We start from the raw sequence: 20172 nt of genomic DNA, 5'->3' as shown, positions 1-20172 counted from the left end.
CCCATCATGCACCGCGCTTCACTTCTTCTACGGGAGAAAACAAAGTATATTTTCTTAAAGTCGTGTGATACAAGCTACAATTGGAAAAAAATCACCTTTAACTTTATATTTGTCTGTTGATATTCAAAGGGAAAGATTAATTCCTTACTTTGTTCAATCTAAACAGAAATAAACGGCTGCGACGACGACGACACCTCGACTCTTCTTCTACGAAATAATAAAGAATTCAAAATAAAACTGCAATTATTTCAGAGTCCATTTTAAACATTTAGGTCATTAGTCAGCGGCCGTCACGGTTGCTAGGCGACGTAACGTAATCGCACAGACAGCGGTCGACGTACGCTCCGTGGCGGTCGACGGAGGCTACGCGGGGGAGCACCCTTCGTAGGCCGGGTCCTTCAAACGGTACTTTGAAGTGTGCAGTCCTCGAATTGGGACACAAAAAGTGACATCCACCCGTGGCTCCCTCTGCCACTGCCCGACCCTAACCCCCTGACCTCTGACCCCTGACCCCTAACCCACCTGCAGCTCCCTGTCCACTGTCTGATCTTAAAATATTTACTCATTTTAGCGTGACTCTGCAAAAACCTCAGAGATAAAAGTAGACAGGATAGTTAGTAGTATTAATAGTAGTAGTAGTAGTAACCGCCTCTGCTCCTCCAACAGTACCTTCCTAAAGTACTTTTACTTAAGTACATGTTGGTCACAGTAGTTACAGTTAAGAACTACAGAATCGATCCAATATACTCCTTTTTTTTTACTGTGTACATCATTAACTTGTCATTTTTCTCTCAGAACATTGTTTCATGAAGCCGGTCACGTATTTCATCCAAAAGGCTCCGTGAATGAGATTTTCACTGTTGTTTGATCCTGGTGTCAATCATCTGCATCTGGATGTTTCTCCTCACAAGAATTTTACAGTTTTTCATTTTTTTCCGTGTTTTCTCCTCCACTGCAGATTGAGCTTTAAATTGAGACTATTTCACACGATCGTTCTGATGATAAAACTTTATAATAATAAAATAGAAGCCCAAAATTGACCAATTCAGCTGAGTTTTTCTCTGAGGTTTTCTCCATCAGAGCGCTCACTCAGCCCCAGCTCCTACCCCAGCTCCTACAACAACTCCTACCCCAGTTCCAGCTCCTACTCCGGCTTCTACCCCAGCTTCAGCCACTGCCCCAGCTCCTGCCCCAGCTTCAGCTCCTGCCCCGGGCCTGATGCAGAGGACACATGTGTCTTAGTCAAACATGTAATCATCAGTGAGGACCTGCATTTGCCTTTGTATGTTCTTAAACCATAAATTAAACCGTGCATGTTTTTTGCCTTTTGTGAATGTCCTTCTAGGGTCGGACACGAGACACATTTATCGCCTCGGCTATAAATGTTGTAATATGTTGCGTGTTTTATGTACACACTTGTCCTTAACAAATAAAGAAATGAAATGAAAGTGTTTACATATACAGGCTTTTTTTTATGTTTGGAGGAAAGATCCTTCAGTGAATCCACTTTGTACCAGCCCCACGACTCTGCAGAGGGAACACAAGCTTCTAACATTTAATCTAACAAGTCATCTGAAAGTTTTCACCGTGACGAGGAGTGAAAGTGAAAGTGCTCTGAGACGGCCCTGATCGGCAGCTGAGAGTCTGTATTAGCGCCGCAGTTTGACAGAGACGCTATCAGACTGACGAGCCCGGACTATACGAGAAACTAGAGGTGTTTTCGTTTCTCAATCAAACAAGAGGACGAGTTTGCCCGTTTGACCGTGTGACCATGTGCAGACGACAGAGCACGTGTGTCCCCGCGCAGACAGACCATGTACAGGACTGTCTGCGTCTGCGTCTGCCTCTCCTATAACTTTATATTCACCTCACAGTCTGTTTTCACATTATTCCGTGTCTGCTTTGAGCTCACGTCGCTCAGAATCCATCGCTCTGTTGAACAAAGCCTGAAACCCACAGAGAATATGGTTTATCTGAAGCATATTGTTAATAATAAAGGAAATAACAAAATAAAACGACATTTACAACGTGGTAAGACGAAGTAACGTGGCCTGTACGAAGCATCACGGTATAGATTAGTCCGGGATTAATTAATATAGAGCTGATCTTATTTGCACTGTATAAAGAAGTGGACTGAGTGTGACGTCACCACAGCGTAGCAAAAATGAAGCTAATCGAGGCTAACAGTTACAGCGGCTAATTTGGAGCCAAGTTTTGATTGCAAGTGTCTTAGCAACCAACCAATCCAGAGCGAGGATGTTGAAGGCAACGCCCCTTCCCGCCCGCACCGCTGGTTTAGCTTGTAGCAGGCGCTTAGCAACGCTGTCAATCAAACCCTTTGCTAACGCCAGCGGGAGTGACCTCAGGGAAAGAATTTGCAGCGTCCTTACACAGAATAAGGCAGGAGATGTTGTTGTTTGTGGAGAAAATTATGTTTTTATGGACTCAAATAAAAAAATAACTGCATTTTTTTTTTATTTTTAGATTTGATAAGTGGGTCCAGCCAAATTGCGATTTCGTTTCCATGGTGATAAATCTTGCAGAAATTGTGATAAGTTTGTTTATTCCTTCAAAATTTCTTTTCATTTCAAGCTAAAATGTTTGTAATTATACTTTTTTTTGTGTCATATTTCAATTCTGGTTTGTCTGTTATTAATGTTCATATCTCGATTTATGGACAAAATGGTGAAATAAAAACCTCAGGATCATGTAGAGCGGGTTAATACGAACATTTAAGACCAAAATGACGAGTCTGACAGCAGCAGTTATGGAAAAAGGCGACAGTTTTTCAATAGAAAGTGAATTGGAGCCGGAGTTGATGGCGCCGCATGATCACTTCCTGTTTGGAACGTGGCGGCTAGCAGGTTAGCTATATCCATTTATATAAACCGTCTATCTTTAGTCACATTTAGACCTAGAAACTAAAACAAATCAAGAAAAGTTTTCCATTTCAAAAATCATCTTCATTTTAAACGCAGTATCAGTTTTACTTCATATCCGTGACGCACATCTGCAAATGATCCGTTATCAGCATCGGTTTAAAATCCCATTATAACTACTGTTTCTTATGTAACGTTCCTTATCTATTCTTTCTGCTAAAGGAAAACTGCGTCTCATGTTTAGCTGGTCTTATCGTGGCCACCGGGCTGGAAGTTCAAATGAAAGAGGACACCTGTTGTGTTCAGTGTGTCTGCTGGGTCACATTGTGTTGTTGTTGATGTAGCGTTTAAACTCGACGTGACTCTGCAGGATAGAAGAGCTACAGTATTTAGCTCGTTTTTTTTGGCTATTTAAACAACCCCAGCTCATAAACTTGCAATAAAAAGCTAATTAGCACTTTGAGAAATCATTTGGGGGGCTCATGGTTCTGTCTATTTTTGGAGAGGCGTATGTTTGCTCTGCTTTTTTAATAAAACACGCACACATTATTTCTAAGATCAACATGCTAAACAATCTAATAGTGACTTGTTTAAAGGATTTGCTTTACAAGATGATGCGTTCAAGTGTCAGTGTTTAGTGTTTATATTTGACCAAATTCATTTTTTTGAGCTTTTAATCATATTATAATGGCATTCCCTCATCGTTAGCATTAGCATAGCGCAGGTATTTTGAGTAATCTTTCTCTGTACTGTGTTTTCACACCTGTGTTCTGCAGTTTTGAACAGGAAGTAAACAGACCCATTTATTATTAAGCTGTTTTATTGAGCTGTTTGATATTATGTTTTACAATGGACAAAGAGCAATAATTGACCTACATAATGCAAGTTTGCAATTAAATACCAGGAAAATTATTATTTTTTTCAAAGACCAAGAAAGTTATTATTATTATCATTATTAATTTAAATACCATGAAATATATTATTATAAATTTAAATACAAGGAAAATATTATTATTGTTATTATTAAAATACTCTAATTAATTTTTATTTATTTGATTATTTCTTAAATGTATCCCCAAAGTATATAAGGTGAGGCAAAATAAAAATTCAATGGAAGAAAGACCACATTTTCTTTGTTTCTATAACATTGGCTTATCGGCATTAACTCTAGACTCAAAGGCAGTAGTAGTGTAGTAGTAGTAGTAGTAGTAGTAGTAGTATTAGTGGGATACATGTCAGAGTATTAGACTTAACATTATCCTCTCCACAAACTCCTCTAACTCTTGTTCCATTGATACGAACTCTCCGTTTATGTCGGTCTCAGTGGAGTGGATGGGAATAATGACCCTTTAAAGGAAAGATAAAAATGTGTGTTTTCATTTGCGCGCGCTCCACTTACTTCACAAGTGAGTTTAAATAGCTGTGGAAATGAGCAGAGTCTCAGCTCGGCTCTCGGTGACATTTCCAGACACATTCACTATGTTAAACTTTACGTGCGAACGAACGAATCTCAGTAACTGGTCTAGTCCAATTTACACTGATGCTTCGAAATGCATTTAGATCCATGAACGATGATTATGGGGTTGGAGTTTGAATGAACCTGTGAATACTGTATGTAACAGCCATGGATCTATAATAAGAACTGGATAAGACACGTCCCCTCTGTCCCTGCGCGAGCTTGACTAGTGGCCGCTCTGAGGTACTGCAGCTCCCGACAGCTTGGGCCCAAAAAGAATTCTCCCGGAAAGTACAATGTATTTATCGGGAATTCAAACAGCTTTCTCAAAGGTCAAGTTTTGTAGGGATTTTTCTGTATTTTCACTTTTTTTTTTTTTTATTCTCAAAAATTTCTAACAGTTAGCTTTGTAAGATTTAGCCTAGCCCCAGTCTGACCCTGCACTATCGCTCTGTTTGGTCAAATCTGATCACATGGTGCACGTTTCTGCCACTTTTTATTTTATTTTTTACCATTTTGCGCCAATGAGCTCAGGCCATTGAAAACAATCTGCCTCCATCTTTGGTTCTTGTTCCAGATCTTATTATTCTTCCACGGTAAAAGCGCCGTCTGATTTACATTAGACGCAGAATATGAGAGGCGTTCAACTGCATGGCCTAAGAAACAGCCAGGCAAATGTTTGATGTGTTTAGACGTGTCCTTTTTCGTTTTAGCGATGTAGCGATGACAAACGCTCCCTCCACAGCGGACTTCACATGTTGTTTCGTTGTTTTGCTTTTCACTACGCTAAAGTGAAAGTAAAAACACAGCTTCACCGTGTTTGTTTGTGCAGTTTGTAGCATGTCTAAAAATCAATGCTTATCTGTCTAGCAAAAGTGTGGTTATCGTTTGTGGTTAGCTGTTTTATTAGCAATTTTAGCCGCAAAGTAAAAGTGCTGATGCTAAATTACTGTGTGACGTCACCCACAGCGTTCAGCTCCAGTCAAATGAAGCTAATCCAGGCTAGCAGTTATAGCGGCTAATTTGGAGCAGAGTTCTATATTTGGAATTCTGACCGTGAGTATCATAGCAACCAAAGAGCCAATCCGGAGCAAGGCTGTTGAAGGTAACGCCCCTTCCTGCCTGCATCGCTGGTTTAGCAGGGAGAAAGCGCTTAGCAACGCTGTCAATCAAACCTGTTGCTAACGCTAGCAGAGCGACTTTGGGGAAAGAAGGCGCCTGATTTGTCTCTTATTAATGTTTATATTTTTTGGATTTATGGACAAAATAGGTAAATAAAAAACCCCAGGATCACGTAGAGCGGGTTAATACGAACATTTAAGATCAAAATGACGACAGCTAGCAGGTTAGCTATGCCCGTTTATATATAAAGTATATGCCATAGCTCCATATTCACACCTATTTGTTTCTTGGACGTGCATGTAGACTGGACTGAAAGGCTTTGGGTTAAAAACGATTTAAATATTATTGTTTAGCGCACTCGGAGTTCGCTGTGAATCTAAACACAGACGTTGTTTCGCATTGTTAGCCTCGTGTCTTCGGCACAGCTGTTGCGCCACAGACCTGATCACCTTTGCTTCACAACATGGCTCCAGAATCTGCCTCCGTGTGTTTTTATGTTACACATTCGGCAAACAAACCTTTCGCAAACTGGCTATCGATTGGGCCATGAGCAGAAGATTAGCTGCTAGCAACCAGGAAAGTTCAGGGCCTGTTTAAAAATAGAACTCAGTCTAACTTTGCAGAAGCAGAGGTGGAAAGGAAAGGAGCGAGATACTTTAATTCAATCATTTCAAATTGTCTAGAAACTGAAATGCACTTTAGGAAAATATCTTGGCAGAATAAAAAAGAAGCTAAATCAACTTCTGCGTTCCCTCATGATTAGCTAACTCAGGGTTGTTTTTAGACTGAGTAAACCTACATCGTTTTGCATTTGAGGCTTGAGCGTTTGAAAATCTCTGTTCTCACCTACCCCCTGTACCCGCCCACTTCCCAATGCTAATTTGTATTTTTTCCAAAACTCAAAACTTTCTTACACAAATGAAAATCCACTCCTAGATACTTCTACCCATCTGTAGTTAAGATTTTTGTGTAATACGTGATAAAAGTACTAGTACAGTGGTATTTGAAGTAGCATCAGTTCTATACTTTTTCTTATTGAGTAATGTTAACAGCACACAGTCTATTATATTTATGTTGTTGCTTTAAGAACGTGAACTTAACCTCAACTTAAACTTTTCCTTTCACCTTTACTTAAATGCAAAGTGCCAAATTAAAGCCCGTTTCCTCGTCACAAACAGACCTGGAGTTGTGATTTTTGTTTCATTCTCACACGTTTAACACACAAACTCTACACATTTAGGCTCAGTTCTTCTCTCAAACAGAAGAAAACACTCTGTTCCACCTCGTGATGTCATCATGCAGTGAAACAGGAAGTGCTCCACCGTCTTTTTAAACTCCACACACCTTCATTTCTAGAATCATTTGGATCATTTCAGCTCTGGAGTTTCCAATCTCTACTGAACGAACGGTAAAAGGAGCTGTTAACTTCCAAATATCTGTTCAGTTGGACGTATAAATTGATGTAATAAAACTATTTCCTGGTTGTATTCCACCCAGAAAGTCTCATAATGTTTGAATTTTTATTTATACAAACCTGTTCTGTGGTTACCTGAGCCACATTTGGATCATTTTTGTCTTTTTTCAGTTTTGTTTTAAGGAAATAAATGCTGTTTTCAGTCTCGATATCATCAAAAAGGTAAAACGTAGCTGTTAACTTCATGACATCACAAGGTGGAGCGGAGCATTTTGAGCTTTGGTGAGAAGCTAACAGCATTATAACACGGCTTAAACCTCACGAGTGTCGATTTGGCGAAATATCGGACCTTTAAAGAGTTTATCAAGTTAAAACAATTACTAAGATAATATTTTAAAATGTCTGGGGACACATTGCAGAGATTGGTGGGAACTATTTTGCTTCCTGGAGGTGGAGGGAGACAGAAAGTAGGTGGATGTTTAGACAGAACGATAAAAAGTGCACTGGTTGACAGAACACCTGATAAGCCGCCGGACTGACAGGTTTGGCCGGTGGTGGAGGCGAAAAGGAGCAGGACATTTGGGCGAGTTGGGCTGTAAGCAGTGAAGCAGAGAGGTTAAAGCCAATAAAGATACAGAGAAAAGGGCATAATTTAAGAGGTGAACCCGCCATTAAAATTCAGAAACCCGAGACAGACTCTGACTGTTTGTGAAGTGGAGCGTGGATAGTTTTAAAATATGCCGGCCTAATTTACCGGAGGGCCTAAAGGAGAGTCTGACTCGCTGTTTTAAAGTCTTACGGTCCATGCAAAAGAAGTATGCAATATGTGTTTTAACTTTATGATAATTGTTTTGTATTATTTACAGAGCCTACAGAGGTAAAATGTATTCTTTAATTCTGTTTGTATTTATTAATTAATTAATTTTTTTTGTAGTTATTTATTCATTTTTTAAATTATTTATTTATTCATTTATTTTATTATTTATTTATTCATTCATTTATTTTTTTATCAATTTATTTATTCATGTATTTGTTAGTATTTATTCATTCATTTATTTTATTATTTATTTTTTATTATTTATTATTTTGTATCAATTTATTTATTTATTTATTCATGTATTTGTTAGTATTTATTTATTCATTTATTGTATTATTATTTATTTATTTTTTATTATTTTTTATCAATTTATTTATTCATTCATTTATTTATTTCAATAATCTGAAATAATGAAGTTGCTTATCGCCTGGATAATGTTTATATTCCATGTTCAAGACCCAAATCAAACAAAAAGAACCAAAACACAACAATAGTAGGGCCATTAAAGGTTGAATAGGGTCCTTAAGGCTGAAGCTGGAGACAAAAACTGTTTACAGTTTCAGTGTAGTTAGCTCCGCCGTGTCCAGCAGCGAAACGCCTTCACTCCTGCGATTTGTCCAGTTGACAGATTTAAACTTTATCTATTGTTATCTTTCCACATTATGGCATAAATCCTACATCCATAAATGTTTTGAAGTACGGTTTTAACTAAGGTTGTTCTGATACGAGTACCGCTGTCGCCAAATCTCTGATAACGCACTTTTTTCAGGTTTTGGGATTGGCGAGTGTAACCGGTTCATATGGGGCTTTTGTTTATTACATTTTTTTCCCATACCAGGCGTTTTATTTAACGAACAGCCTCGGTCCTCCATTCACTTCTTCTGTGTTTTTGTTTCTTCTTCGTGTGACCTTTGACCACTGCCTCTTCCCTTTGCAAATCCAGTTTTGGGAAGCGTACGGGCTGGACCGACAAATAGCTGCACGTGTTAATCGCATTTTGTACTTTTCTGAAGCAGCAGATTAAACGGAAAGCGCCTCCTAAAGTTCCCGCTGTGTCCCGTGGTTCCTTAACACATCACAAACTGCACAACGTCTGAGGCTAATGCTAAAGCTAACACCGGGAGCAGGTTAAATACAGACTGTGGAAGCTCTGCAGACACTTAAAACACGCTAATAATAAAAGAAGGGCATCTGATACCTTCATTTAGCCTTTGGTTTGGACGCTAAACTTAGTAAAATAACTACGCTAAGGAGAGAGCAGCCGACAACAGCGCTAACACTGACTTTGTTTATTCTGGACTGAAAAATGATATCGGAACAACACTAGTTTTTGCTTTCTGGTGCCATGGAATCGTGCGAGTGACATGCCGCTTCCAGAAAGTTACACATCGATGTTGCTTTTTATACTGGGATTTGCGTTGCGTTGCTTTTACAGTCGCATATAATCTGCGTTGCATATGGATGTTGTTTTTGCCAGTTTTCTGAAGGCAGAATCTCAAAACTATTTATACATTTGTGTTTAAATTCTGGCTCTTGCAGGTTGTAGTTATTTTGTCTGTAAAGTCAATTCCCACTGGGTTTTTAAAGATTTTCCTTTGGCGAGAACGAGGGTCTAATGTTTGCCTGTTTTCTGTGGATTCATTTGCTTGTTTGTTTCTGTTTTATTGTTGATTTTCTGACTTTTTGTTGGTTGAATCAATGCTCATGTTCAGCCCAAAGAGGCGACTACTGTTGTGATTTTTGGGTTTTACAAAAATATATTGAATTAAATTGAAATTGTGGAAAGACTACATGTGCAAAGAGTCTATTTCCATTAGCCAGACCCATCACTTCACACTATTTTAACCAACGACACTTCTTTCTCACTGTATCTGTCTCCTTCTGTGTCTCGTTACAGGTAAACCTCAGACGGTGGAGAGCTCGGAGCGCGTCCAACTGTCCGGGACATACAACGTCCGCAAAGGGAAGCTCCAGCTCCCCGTGAACCGCTGGACGAGGCGACAGGTCATCTTATGTGGCACCTGTCTCATAGTCTCCTCTGTAAAGGAGAGCCAAGCGGGAAAAATGCACGTCCTGCCGCTCATCGGAGGGAAGGTACGTGTGACTCACCCAGTACGACCAGAGCGGCGTCCCAACAGCTATTTTTACGGTGCGCTGATTTATGATTTGGGCTGTAAATCTCCGATGCTAAAGTCCCTGTTACGGCCGCCCACAAATGCCCTCAAATTGTAAAATGTGTCTTTTTCACCTTGATCAGCGGTTTGTCCTTTGTTGGGAATTTTATCCCAAGGTGAGTTGGAAATAGTCGCCACAGCCTCGATTGGAGCGTTCATTGTGATTTCAAGGCACAGCTCACACCATTTTACAAACGTACAGCACTTACAGTTGAGGGAAATGAGTTTTATCCATGGACTTTTTGTATAAATGGACGTAGCTAACCGGCTAGCTGCGCCGTTCCCAACGGGAAGTGAGCATGAACGCGCTTCCGGCTACATCGTCTTTAGCTCCAATTCACTTTAGATTAGAAAATTGTCGTCATTTTGGTCTTAAATGTCCCGCTCTACATGATCCTAGGGTTTTTACTTTGCTATTGAGTCCAGAAATCAAGAAATGAACATTAATAACAGACAAATCAGGCGCCTTCTTTCCCTGAGGTCACTCCCGCTAGCGTTAGCAACAGGTTTGATTGACAGTGTTGCTAAGCGTCCACTCCCTGCTAAACTAGTGGTGCGTTAACTTCAACAAAAATAACCCACAACAGGCGAAATCCGCGAAGTATCAGTTTTATTTTGTACAATTATTCTCTATGTTTTTGTCTGTAAAACCCCTCACCACACACTTTATACACTTTTCTCACACAGGCGTTAACATTTTCTCACATTTCTCTCTCGTTTAAACTCTCTCAAAGTTCAAACCTTCGTAGGCGTCTTTGTCGGTGCAGAACGTTTCATCGACATTGTGGGTTTTGTCGGGGAGAAAACAAATTGCAAACGTACAGCACTTCAGAGTCACACTGAGATCCAACGTTTATGTAAATTTGACCTTAATATATTGGTCTGTTCAGTCTCTTGAGGCTGTGGTTTGTCGGTTGCAGTTAGATTTAATATATAATGTATTTTCTTGTTGTTTTCTTTGCTTAAATAGACCAACGCGGCAGGACAGTTACACCTCGTCTTTATTCAACAACTTAACTCATCCCGTGTGCGTTCACTCTTGTTACATGTTTATCTGTGCGCTCCTCAAATGCGTTGTACCGCAACAATAAGTAGGAACCAATATTATGAACAAAGTGAATAACGTATCCAACATAATATAATAAATAATTTGCATTGTTAATAAAATAAGTATAAAGTTTACCCTCGGAGAACCACGACTGGGAGATTTTTGGTTATTTTTTTGTTTATATGATAAGATTTAATCCGTAAAAGTTTGAATCTCATTACAGACGCAAACACGACTAACGTGAGCGTGTTTCTCTATTTATTCTTCATAACCTTCATAACGCTGCCTTATCTATTTCTATCATCTTAATTATTGCCACTGATGAGTTTATAGGCATGTTTCACAACTTTCTGACGCCAGATCGGAGTTTTGCTTCCACAGTAACGCTAACAACAACTAGCATGCTAACAGCGTACTTCCTGGTTGTCTGTGGGCAAAGCATTTTTAAAAATTAGACGCAGACAACACACAATATTGTCGATTTAGAACAGTTTTTGTGGTTTAAATTTCTTCAGCGATATATATAGAACTTCAAAATCTGTTGTGTCGCTAAAAAATCCTACGTTCTACTTTTAATGTGCAGTTTCAAAACAAAATGGCCGCCGCTCTGTCACTCTGTCAGTCCGTCCGCTTCTGTCCCGTTGAGTCCCAGTGAAATGACCTTTACCTGTTTATCGTTTTATGGATCCGTTTATCTGCCAAGGCCCTTAAATTATCTCTGAGGGCTCTCGTTTAAAGCCCTCAGCATTATTTCTCCCTCACAAATTGATCTATTTCCCACCACACCCCCTGTATTCTGCTCACGTGGCCTTGACTGAAACATGCCTCCCTCTAGCTCTGAACGTGTTTGATTTTAATTCTATAACGAACCCTCCATTCATTTGACATTTTACTCTGTTTTCTGATCTGTTCTAATGTCGTTTCCTCGTCACAAACAGACCTACAGTTGTGTTTTGTTTCATTCACACATGTTTAACACACAAACCCTGTATATTTAGGCTGAGAAAAACACTCCGTTCCACCTTGTGATGTCATCGTGTGGTGATACAGGAAGTGCTCCACTGTGTTTTTAAACTCCACACAATTTCACTGCTGGAATCATTTGGATCATTTCAGACCTGGACTAAAGGTCAATCTACTGAACTAAAGGTAAAAGGAGCTGTTCACTTGAAAACTCTCCTCTCCTTTCCTCCTCATCTCCTCCTCTTGTCTCCTCTCCTCTTTTCCTCCTCTTGTCTCCTCTCCTTTCCTCCTCCTCTTTTCTCCTCTCCTCCTCTCCTTTTTTCTTCCTCCTCTCCACCTCTCCTCCTCTTCTTCCCTTCTCATCTCCTCCTCTTGTCTCCTCTCCTTTACTCCTCCTCTTCTTGTCTCTTCTTCCCTCCTCCTCTCCTTTACTCCTCCCCTCCTCTCTTCTTCCCTCCTCCTCTCCTCCTCTTGTCTCCTCTTCTTCCGTCCTCTCCTCCTCTTCCCTCCTCTCCTCCTCTTGTCTCCTCTTCCCTCCTCCTCTTGTCTTCTTCCTCTCCCCTTCTCCTCTCCTTCTCTTGTCTCCTCTTCTTCCCTCCTCCTCTCCTCCTCTTGTCTCCTCTCCTCCTCTTGTCTCCTTTTTTTCTTCCTCCTCTTGTCTCCTCTCCTCCTCTTGTCTCCTTTTTTTCTTCCTCCTCTCCTCCTCTTGTCTCTTCTTCCCTCCTCCTCTCCTCCTATTGTCTCCTCTCCTCCTCCTGTCTCCTTTTCTTCTTCCTCCTCTCCTCCTCTCTCTTTAGCCTGAGCTGTCAACGTGAAAACTCCCACTTGATGACATCACAAGGTGGAACATCACATTTTAATCTTTGTAGATGTGACAGACTAATAACAAAGTGTGACTCAAACATGTGAGAATGAAACAAAACACAGCTCCAGGTCTGTTTTTGACGCGCTAACATCGCTATGACGCGTCTAAAAGCTTCATTTTTGCGTAACGTGGGACCTTTAATGCGTCTTTGCGTCGTACATCATTTATTTTCATGATTCTTCGCTCTGATGCTCTTGTAAAACCCTTTAGCGCTGAGACATCTTTATATCCACCATATTGATAACGTAGTTTGTATAAGATGTTCACGTCGTAAATCAAACGGCAGAAGGCTAAACGGTTAGCTACATTTGTCTTTCTAACATGCTAACTCAGCGCGTTGTCAGGGGTAAATATGAATCGATATATCCACATCCCATGATACGTTTTATTGTCGTCTGAACGGAACGGGAATGAATCAAATTTCCATCAAAAACGGGAAAATAGTTAATGATGTTTTGAATTATACGGATGCTAATTTATGCGCTACACGATCTGTCACGCTAATCTACAGCGGCTTTTCAAAACGAATGATAAACCCAGGCTGTCCCGGGTTTTTTCTCATATAAAAACAACAAAAAGCTTCTTGTTTACAGATCATAATTGGCAGCATGGTGGCGCTACAGAGCAGGAAGTTTGCATGTTCTCTCCGTGTCTACGTAGATTTCCTCAGCGGGACTATCCTGGTTAAATAAAGCTCTATAAATCTATTTGTTTTTTATTGTTAAATCATCTCTGAAGGTAAAAATGAGACCGCCACGAGCTGTCTGAATTTAATTATATAGAACATTTATTCCCAATGAAACAGGAAGTGCTGCTAGCATGCTAGTTGTTCCTGACAAAACTCCGCTCTGGTCTGTGAGAGTCGTGAAAAATGCTCATAAAGTTGTTAAGGCTCGGTATCAGTAAGATTTTTGATATGATACATACCTCGATACTTAGGCCATGATACGATACAGTACTTTTTTGATTCGATCTAATACGATACGATATATTTCAGATCGATATGATATGATTCAGTAAAAAATATAACTTTTCGTGACCCTCGGTGCATTGTGGTTCATTTATCTTTCGTTTATTGAAGATGAATAAACATAAAGTGCATTTTTCTAACTAGAAGCACACAGACTGTTTAATCGGTCGATATTATTCATCCACAGTTTATACGAGCTCCATATTTACATTTACACAGACACACGTGCAGTTTAACGACTCTAAACGATCACAACATATCGACTAAAACAACTACGATACTTAAAGTTTTTGTTGAACCTCTGTCTGTGCAAAGATAATATGAAATAAACCTGTTTTAATCATAAAAACTGTGAATCTGTGTTCTGCATAAACAAGTTTCTTTTCTCTAAACGAGCTACACAATAAAGCTGTGACAGAATAATTTGGTAAAATCTACAAAAAAATATATCGATAGCAGCACACGATATCGATACTGTACAGTTGTCCCTCAATATATCGTGGTTCACCTTTCGCTGCCTCACAGTTTTTTTTAGTGCAGTATTACATGTTTTTTTACATCGTATGAATGTGCATTGTGTCCTGCGTCCTGATTGGCTGTTGGACTGTAGACCATTGTGTCGTGCGTCCTGATTGGCTGTTGGACTGTAGACCATTGTGTCGTGCGTCCTGATTGGCTGTTGGACTGTAGACCATTGTCCATCAGTCTCCTCCGTGCCGTGTCTCCTGTCCAGTACAGAATGTGTTCAGACAAATTTACATAAACGTTGGATCTCAGTGTGACTCTGAAGTGCTGTACGTTTGCAATTTGTTTTCTCCCCGACAAAACCCACGATGTCGATGAAACGTTCTGCACCGACAAAGACGCCTACGAAGGTTTGAACTTTGAGAGAGTTTAAACGAGAGAGAAATGTGAGAAAATGTTAACGCCTGTGTGAGAAAAGTGTATAAAGTGTGTGGTGAGGGGTTTTACAGACAAAAACAGAGAGAATAATGTAAAATAAAGCTGATACTTTGCAGATTTTGCTTATTACAGGTTATTTTTAGAACGTGACCCCTGCGATAAACGATGGACCAGTGTTTGATGTCGATGTTTAGATATTTTTGCACACTCCTACTCATCGTGGTGAATAATTAGACAATAAAGTGAAGAATAGTCGACATTTACAAGAAATAAAATAAAGAAAAAAATAAACCAGTTATATTTATCACATTTTTAAGATTCATTTTAAAAAATCAGATGCAGCACTTTTAATAATACTGTTTTTTTTTTGTTTTTTACTGTTTTTTTACTATTTTGTTTACCGTTTTTAACGGTAACTTCTAATCCTGGGTCTCACTGCAGGACCGTGTTGTAATGTTGAGCTTCAGTCAGTCCCAGACACTCACATGCCTTAAGTTGTTTCATGTTTTTGGTTCACTGGGCGTGTTTACCCCGTAGCTCCATGTGTCCACTGTGTTTTGTTTCTCAGCTCAAGTTTTCTTCCGAGCGCGCCGAGATGTGTATACTTATGTGCGTGTGGGCGAGTTTTATCACATTGTGGGGACTAAAACCGACATACGCTCGATTTATACGAACCCGACGTCTGTTTAGGGAAAAGAATCAGGTCCTTGTGACGTAAATCTGTTATTATTAGAACAACAACACGGTTTAAAGTTCAGATATGAGTTAAACGGCACATTTTATGCAGTGTTCTGATGTGTTATAATGTCGTTTCCTCGTCACAAACAGACCCGGAGTTGTGTTTTTTTGTTTCATTCACACATGTTTAACACACAAACCCTGCAGATTTAGACTGAGTTCTTCTCTCAAACTGAAAACACTCTGTTCCACCTCGTGATGTCACCAAGAGGTGCTCCACTGTGTTTTTAAACTCTATACACCTTCATTTCTAGAATTATTTGGATCATTTCAGCCTTGGAATTGAACTAAAGGTAAAACGTAGCTGTTAACTTCAAAACTACTACCACTTAATGACATCACAAGGTGGAACAGAGTATTTTGAGGTTTGGAGATGTTACAGACTAATAATAAATAAATAAACACAACTCCAGGTCTGTTTTTGAGGAGTGGAAAGCGTTAGAACACGGCTAAAAAGTAAATAAATAAAGTAAAAGTATATTTTGCGTGTTATAGGACTTTTAAAACAAGTTAAAGACAGAGTTTAGGTTAAAGTTCATGTGCCAGGTTTTCAAGATTTTCTAAAAATGACTGGGTTTGTGGAGATCAGTATCTGTGGAGCAGCTAAATATTGCACGTATCATCATTTTACATCTAAAAGTTGAAAAAAATACAGGAAGTAGAGCTGAGTTCTACGGAATAACTGTTTCATCAACTCTGAAAACTCGACTCAAAACGCTGACAATTTACACACGAACAAGGCACTTTTTAAACAGATTAACAGAGCTGACGAAGTACTCAGTTTTGTTACTTAAGTAGAAGTACAAATACAAATACAAAGGTAAAAAGTTCAAGTATCACATGAAAAAATCTACTTAAGTAAACGTATTAAAGTAGCTGTTTAAAAATGAACTTTAAGAGTAAAAAATTAAAGTATTTCACGTGATATTGATTCAAAATGACACATATTTTGATCAATTTCTTCATTTTTCTTATGAATTTCATGTATTTATTTTAGTTTTGCTCAAAGTCGAAGCTTAAACTCTTAAACTTTATTCAGGATGTTTCCACGAACATGGTACAAATAACCCCTCAAATCATCTGAAAAGTACTTTTACTTTTCAGTCCTGATGCTGCTCTCTAATGTACTCAAGTAAAAGTAACATGTATCCACTGTTAAATGTACTTAAGTAAAGTGCAGATACCTCCAAATTCTACTTAAGTACAGTACTTTACTCCTTTTCCTTCATCACCTTCTCCCTCTGCAGATTAAACTTTGCTTTTGTTCTATTTTTATTGGTGTAAACATAACTCTTCTGCAGATTACACATGTTTACATTGTTTATCTGTGTCCAAGCAGGAAGTACATTCATAAACTTCCACCTTTTTGTCAAATCTTGCGCGTTAACTTTGTAGTTTTAGTGAAATAGTTGATCTGCCCTTCACGGTTTTAGCGAAGTAGTGACTCTGGTTAAAGTTACACTGTATCGACTTTTGTTCCATAAATGAAGCTGGAACTGTACATCTTGGACTTCATTATTTCGCAAAAAAAAGTGGAGTTTTGTTGTTTTATGATAAAATATGAGCTGTGGAGGGTTGAATAAGTTCCTCTTTCTGTCTAACTATTGGTACATTCTGCTGTTTATTTGTTGCAGCTCATGTTTTTCAGTGAAACGGTTCATTTAAAAACGTTTTACTGGGATTTTCTTGCGTTATTTCAATTGTAATAGTGGCGTTAAGCTGCTTCGATATCACCGTTTATCGCAATATTTCTCTGTACACTTCATCAGTCTTCAAAAAATGAACGTAACTCAACGAAATGTCCGCACAAAACTTGTAAACTCATCGTGCCTGCGTGCGTTTTGCTTGTGTCCGCAGGTGGAGGAGGTGAAGAAGCACAACCACTGCTTGGCCTTCAGCTCGGCCGGACCCCAGAGTCAGACCTACTACGTCAGCTTCGACAGCTTCACGGAGCACCTGCGCTGGCACCGTCAGGCGGCCAAGGTACGTGTGGACTGGGATAAGAGCAGACATCCGCCCCCGCCCCCACCCGCCCCCTCCCGCCCCCTCCCGCCCCGCACCACTCACGGGTCAGCTGCGTTGTACATCCAAACATGCATGACTGCGGCTGGAGGAATATGCGCCGCCGAGTGGAGTTTTACGGCTCGTCTCGGTTTGGCTCCCGTGGCATCGCCGGTTTTTATTTACACTGAGAAAGAGGTTACGTCTAAGGATGGGACGATGAATAATAATATCGTTTATCGTGATTAAAAAAAGGGTCGACGTTTTATATAATCACCAGTAAAGACACTCGCCGTTATTTCACCAGATTGTGCACGTGGATCAAACATATTAAAGGAGGATACAGGAGTCAAACGTGTTACGAAATGTTAAATAGTTTGTTTTAAGTTCATTTTAATTTAGTTTAAAATGCCCCAAAAAAACCCTCTCCTGCTCAAAACAAAGTAACGACGGAAATGTGATGAAGCGGAGAAAGCGCAAAAAGAAGCGGAGGGTCATAGAAGTCGGTGCCGATATCACGGATTTAAAAACAAAAAACGTCCTCAAACTGATCTTAACAAACAAAAGGTGAAAACAGGACAGTCCCACCAGGTCAAACACAAAAAGGCGAACTGCGGGTAACGGGTTTGGCGCGAGTGAGAGCGAGAAAGAGAAAGAACAGAAGACTTTTATCGCCATTGTCTTTCTTAGGTGATAAAGTGCAACGTAAAACACTGAATAATAATAATATACAAGTTAAAAAAGATGTAGCTATAGATATATATAAAGAGAGAGCGCCATGGATAGACCGTCTGTTTATACTGCGACCAAGACACGCCCCTAAACAAGCATAAATATAAGATACACGTGAGATAATGGGGCTAAAGGAGCACTAGCACGTAACAGCGCAGAAAAAAAACTCCCTGAAAACAAAGTGCAGCGCTATAACAGCTGTTTAAACACGGAACATGTTCATAATATTCGAATTATAACGATTCATATCCATAACCTTTTCTAAACTGTCAGCAGCTGTAAGAATTATCATGATATAATCGTTAATCGCAATTATTTTGGCCGTGAGAATCATGACCCCGAATTTCATTATCGTCGTTCACGTCAGAATATTGTGTTGGTAAAAATGTAGGGTTAACGTCTCTGCAAATACTGGGTCAATCCATCCGTTTTCTTCCTTTTATCCGGGGGCAGCAGCCTAAGCAGGGACTCGCAGACTTCCCCCACCCCAGACGCTTCCTCCAGCTCCTCTAGTAGGACACCGAGGCGTTTCCCAGAGACACAGTCCCTCCGGATCAACACTTGTGTCAAAATCAAACCACATCAATCAAAGTTTAAAGACGCACTATGTCACTTTTATGGTGGGTCCCCAAAGATTATTGGTTTATCTGGAATTTTCCACAGTATGGCATTAAACTTATGTACAAGTATCTATATAAGATCACAGTAAAACGGTATGTTTTTCAAGATTTTTGCATTAAAAACACCTTTAATTGAATAACCGCAAGAGCAAAAAAAGTCCAGCCAGAAACAAATACCTCCATGGAGACAAAGGAAAGTTACATAGTGCACCTTTAATGTATTCTTAAAATGAATGTGAAAATATTTGTTCAGTATTAAAAGTTATCAGTAATTTAAGGTTTTTTTATTATGCAAAACTGACTCTTGTAGCTTTAACTCATGTTCTAATGTTGTTATCTCATCAAAAACAGACCTGGAGTTGTGTTTTGTTTCATTCACACGTTTAAATAACACTTTATTATTAGTCTGTTACATCTGCAAAGCTCAAAACGCTCTGTTCCACCTTGTGATGTCATGAAGTGGTCATTTTCAACAGTTTTTAACAGCTCCTTTTACCTTTAGTTCAGTAAAAATGTGCAACTCCAGCGCTGAAATAATCATCCAAATGCTTCTAGTGAAGGTGTGTGGAGTTTAAAAACACAGTGGAGCACTTCCTGTATCACCACACGATGACATCACAAGGTGGAACAGAGCGTAAGATGCAGGGTTTGTGTGTTAAACATGTGGGAATGAAACAAAACACAGCTCCAGCTCTGTTTGTGACGAGGAAATTCGCTAATTTCTTTCACAAAACCATGAATCCCCCGTAGAATCACACACTGCCGCTTCTGTTCTGCCTGAAAGAAAAAAAAAAAATCACATCCATTTCTAGAACACAACCCATTTGCTGAGTGGACAGAAAAGCTCGTTGTGGTTCACTTTGCGGCTCAGATCCCTCACAGCAAAGACTCCACTCGCTCCTTTCTGTTGAAGTAGGCCATAGCCAGAAAACCTCCTTTCTAAATATTAACAGGGACACGCATGGCACCGGCACCCAGAGGGCCCCTTAGAATAGAACGCCCCCCCCCAGCCCCTCCAGCTCCCCCCTGACACCACCACTTAGTGTCTATACATGAGACAGACACAGAAGACGTCCCACTTACACGGGCCACTTCGGTATTAAAGATGAAACGATATCGAAATCGCACAACTTTATCCACATCCGAAGAGTTAAAGCGCTCGTGTTACACTGTTCTAATGTCGTTTCCTCGTCACAAACAGAGCTGGAGCTGTGTTTTGTTTCATTCGCACATGTTTAACACACAAACCCTGCATCTTACGCTCTGTTCCACCTTGTGATGTCATCGTGTGGTGATACAGGAAGTGCTCCACTGCGTTTTTAAACTCCACACACCTTCATTTTTAGAAGCATTTGGTTAATGATTTCAGCCTCTGGAGTTGCCAATTTATACTGAACAGAAGGTAAAAAAAAAAGGAGCTGTTAACTTGAAAACTACCACTTCATGACATCACAAGGTGGAACAGAGCAT

The 20172-nt window shown here is 39.7% G+C and overlaps 1 protein-coding gene across 1 annotated transcript in view; it reads left to right on the top strand.

Annotated features, from left to right (window-relative positions):
* Positions 1-20172, top strand: part of phlpp1 (PH domain and leucine rich repeat protein phosphatase 1) — a 108428-nt gene that overhangs the window by 51469 nt on the left and 36787 nt on the right. Inside the window, exons 2-3 of the mRNA XM_033982012.2 lie at positions 9586-9782; positions 17207-17332. Coding sequence (XP_033837903.1) covers positions 9586-9782; positions 17207-17332 — 323 coding nt within the window. The remainder of the gene's footprint in view (positions 1-9585; positions 9783-17206; positions 17333-20172) is intronic.

Source organism: Periophthalmus magnuspinnatus, chromosome 17 (genome assembly GCF_009829125.3).
Source record: "Periophthalmus magnuspinnatus isolate fPerMag1 chromosome 17, fPerMag1.2.pri, whole genome shotgun sequence".
Lineage (NCBI taxonomy): Eukaryota > Metazoa > Chordata > Actinopteri > Gobiiformes > Gobiidae > Periophthalmus > Periophthalmus magnuspinnatus.
The sequence above is the reverse complement of the archived record's forward strand: the minus strand, read 5'-3'. Positions and strand labels throughout refer to the sequence as shown.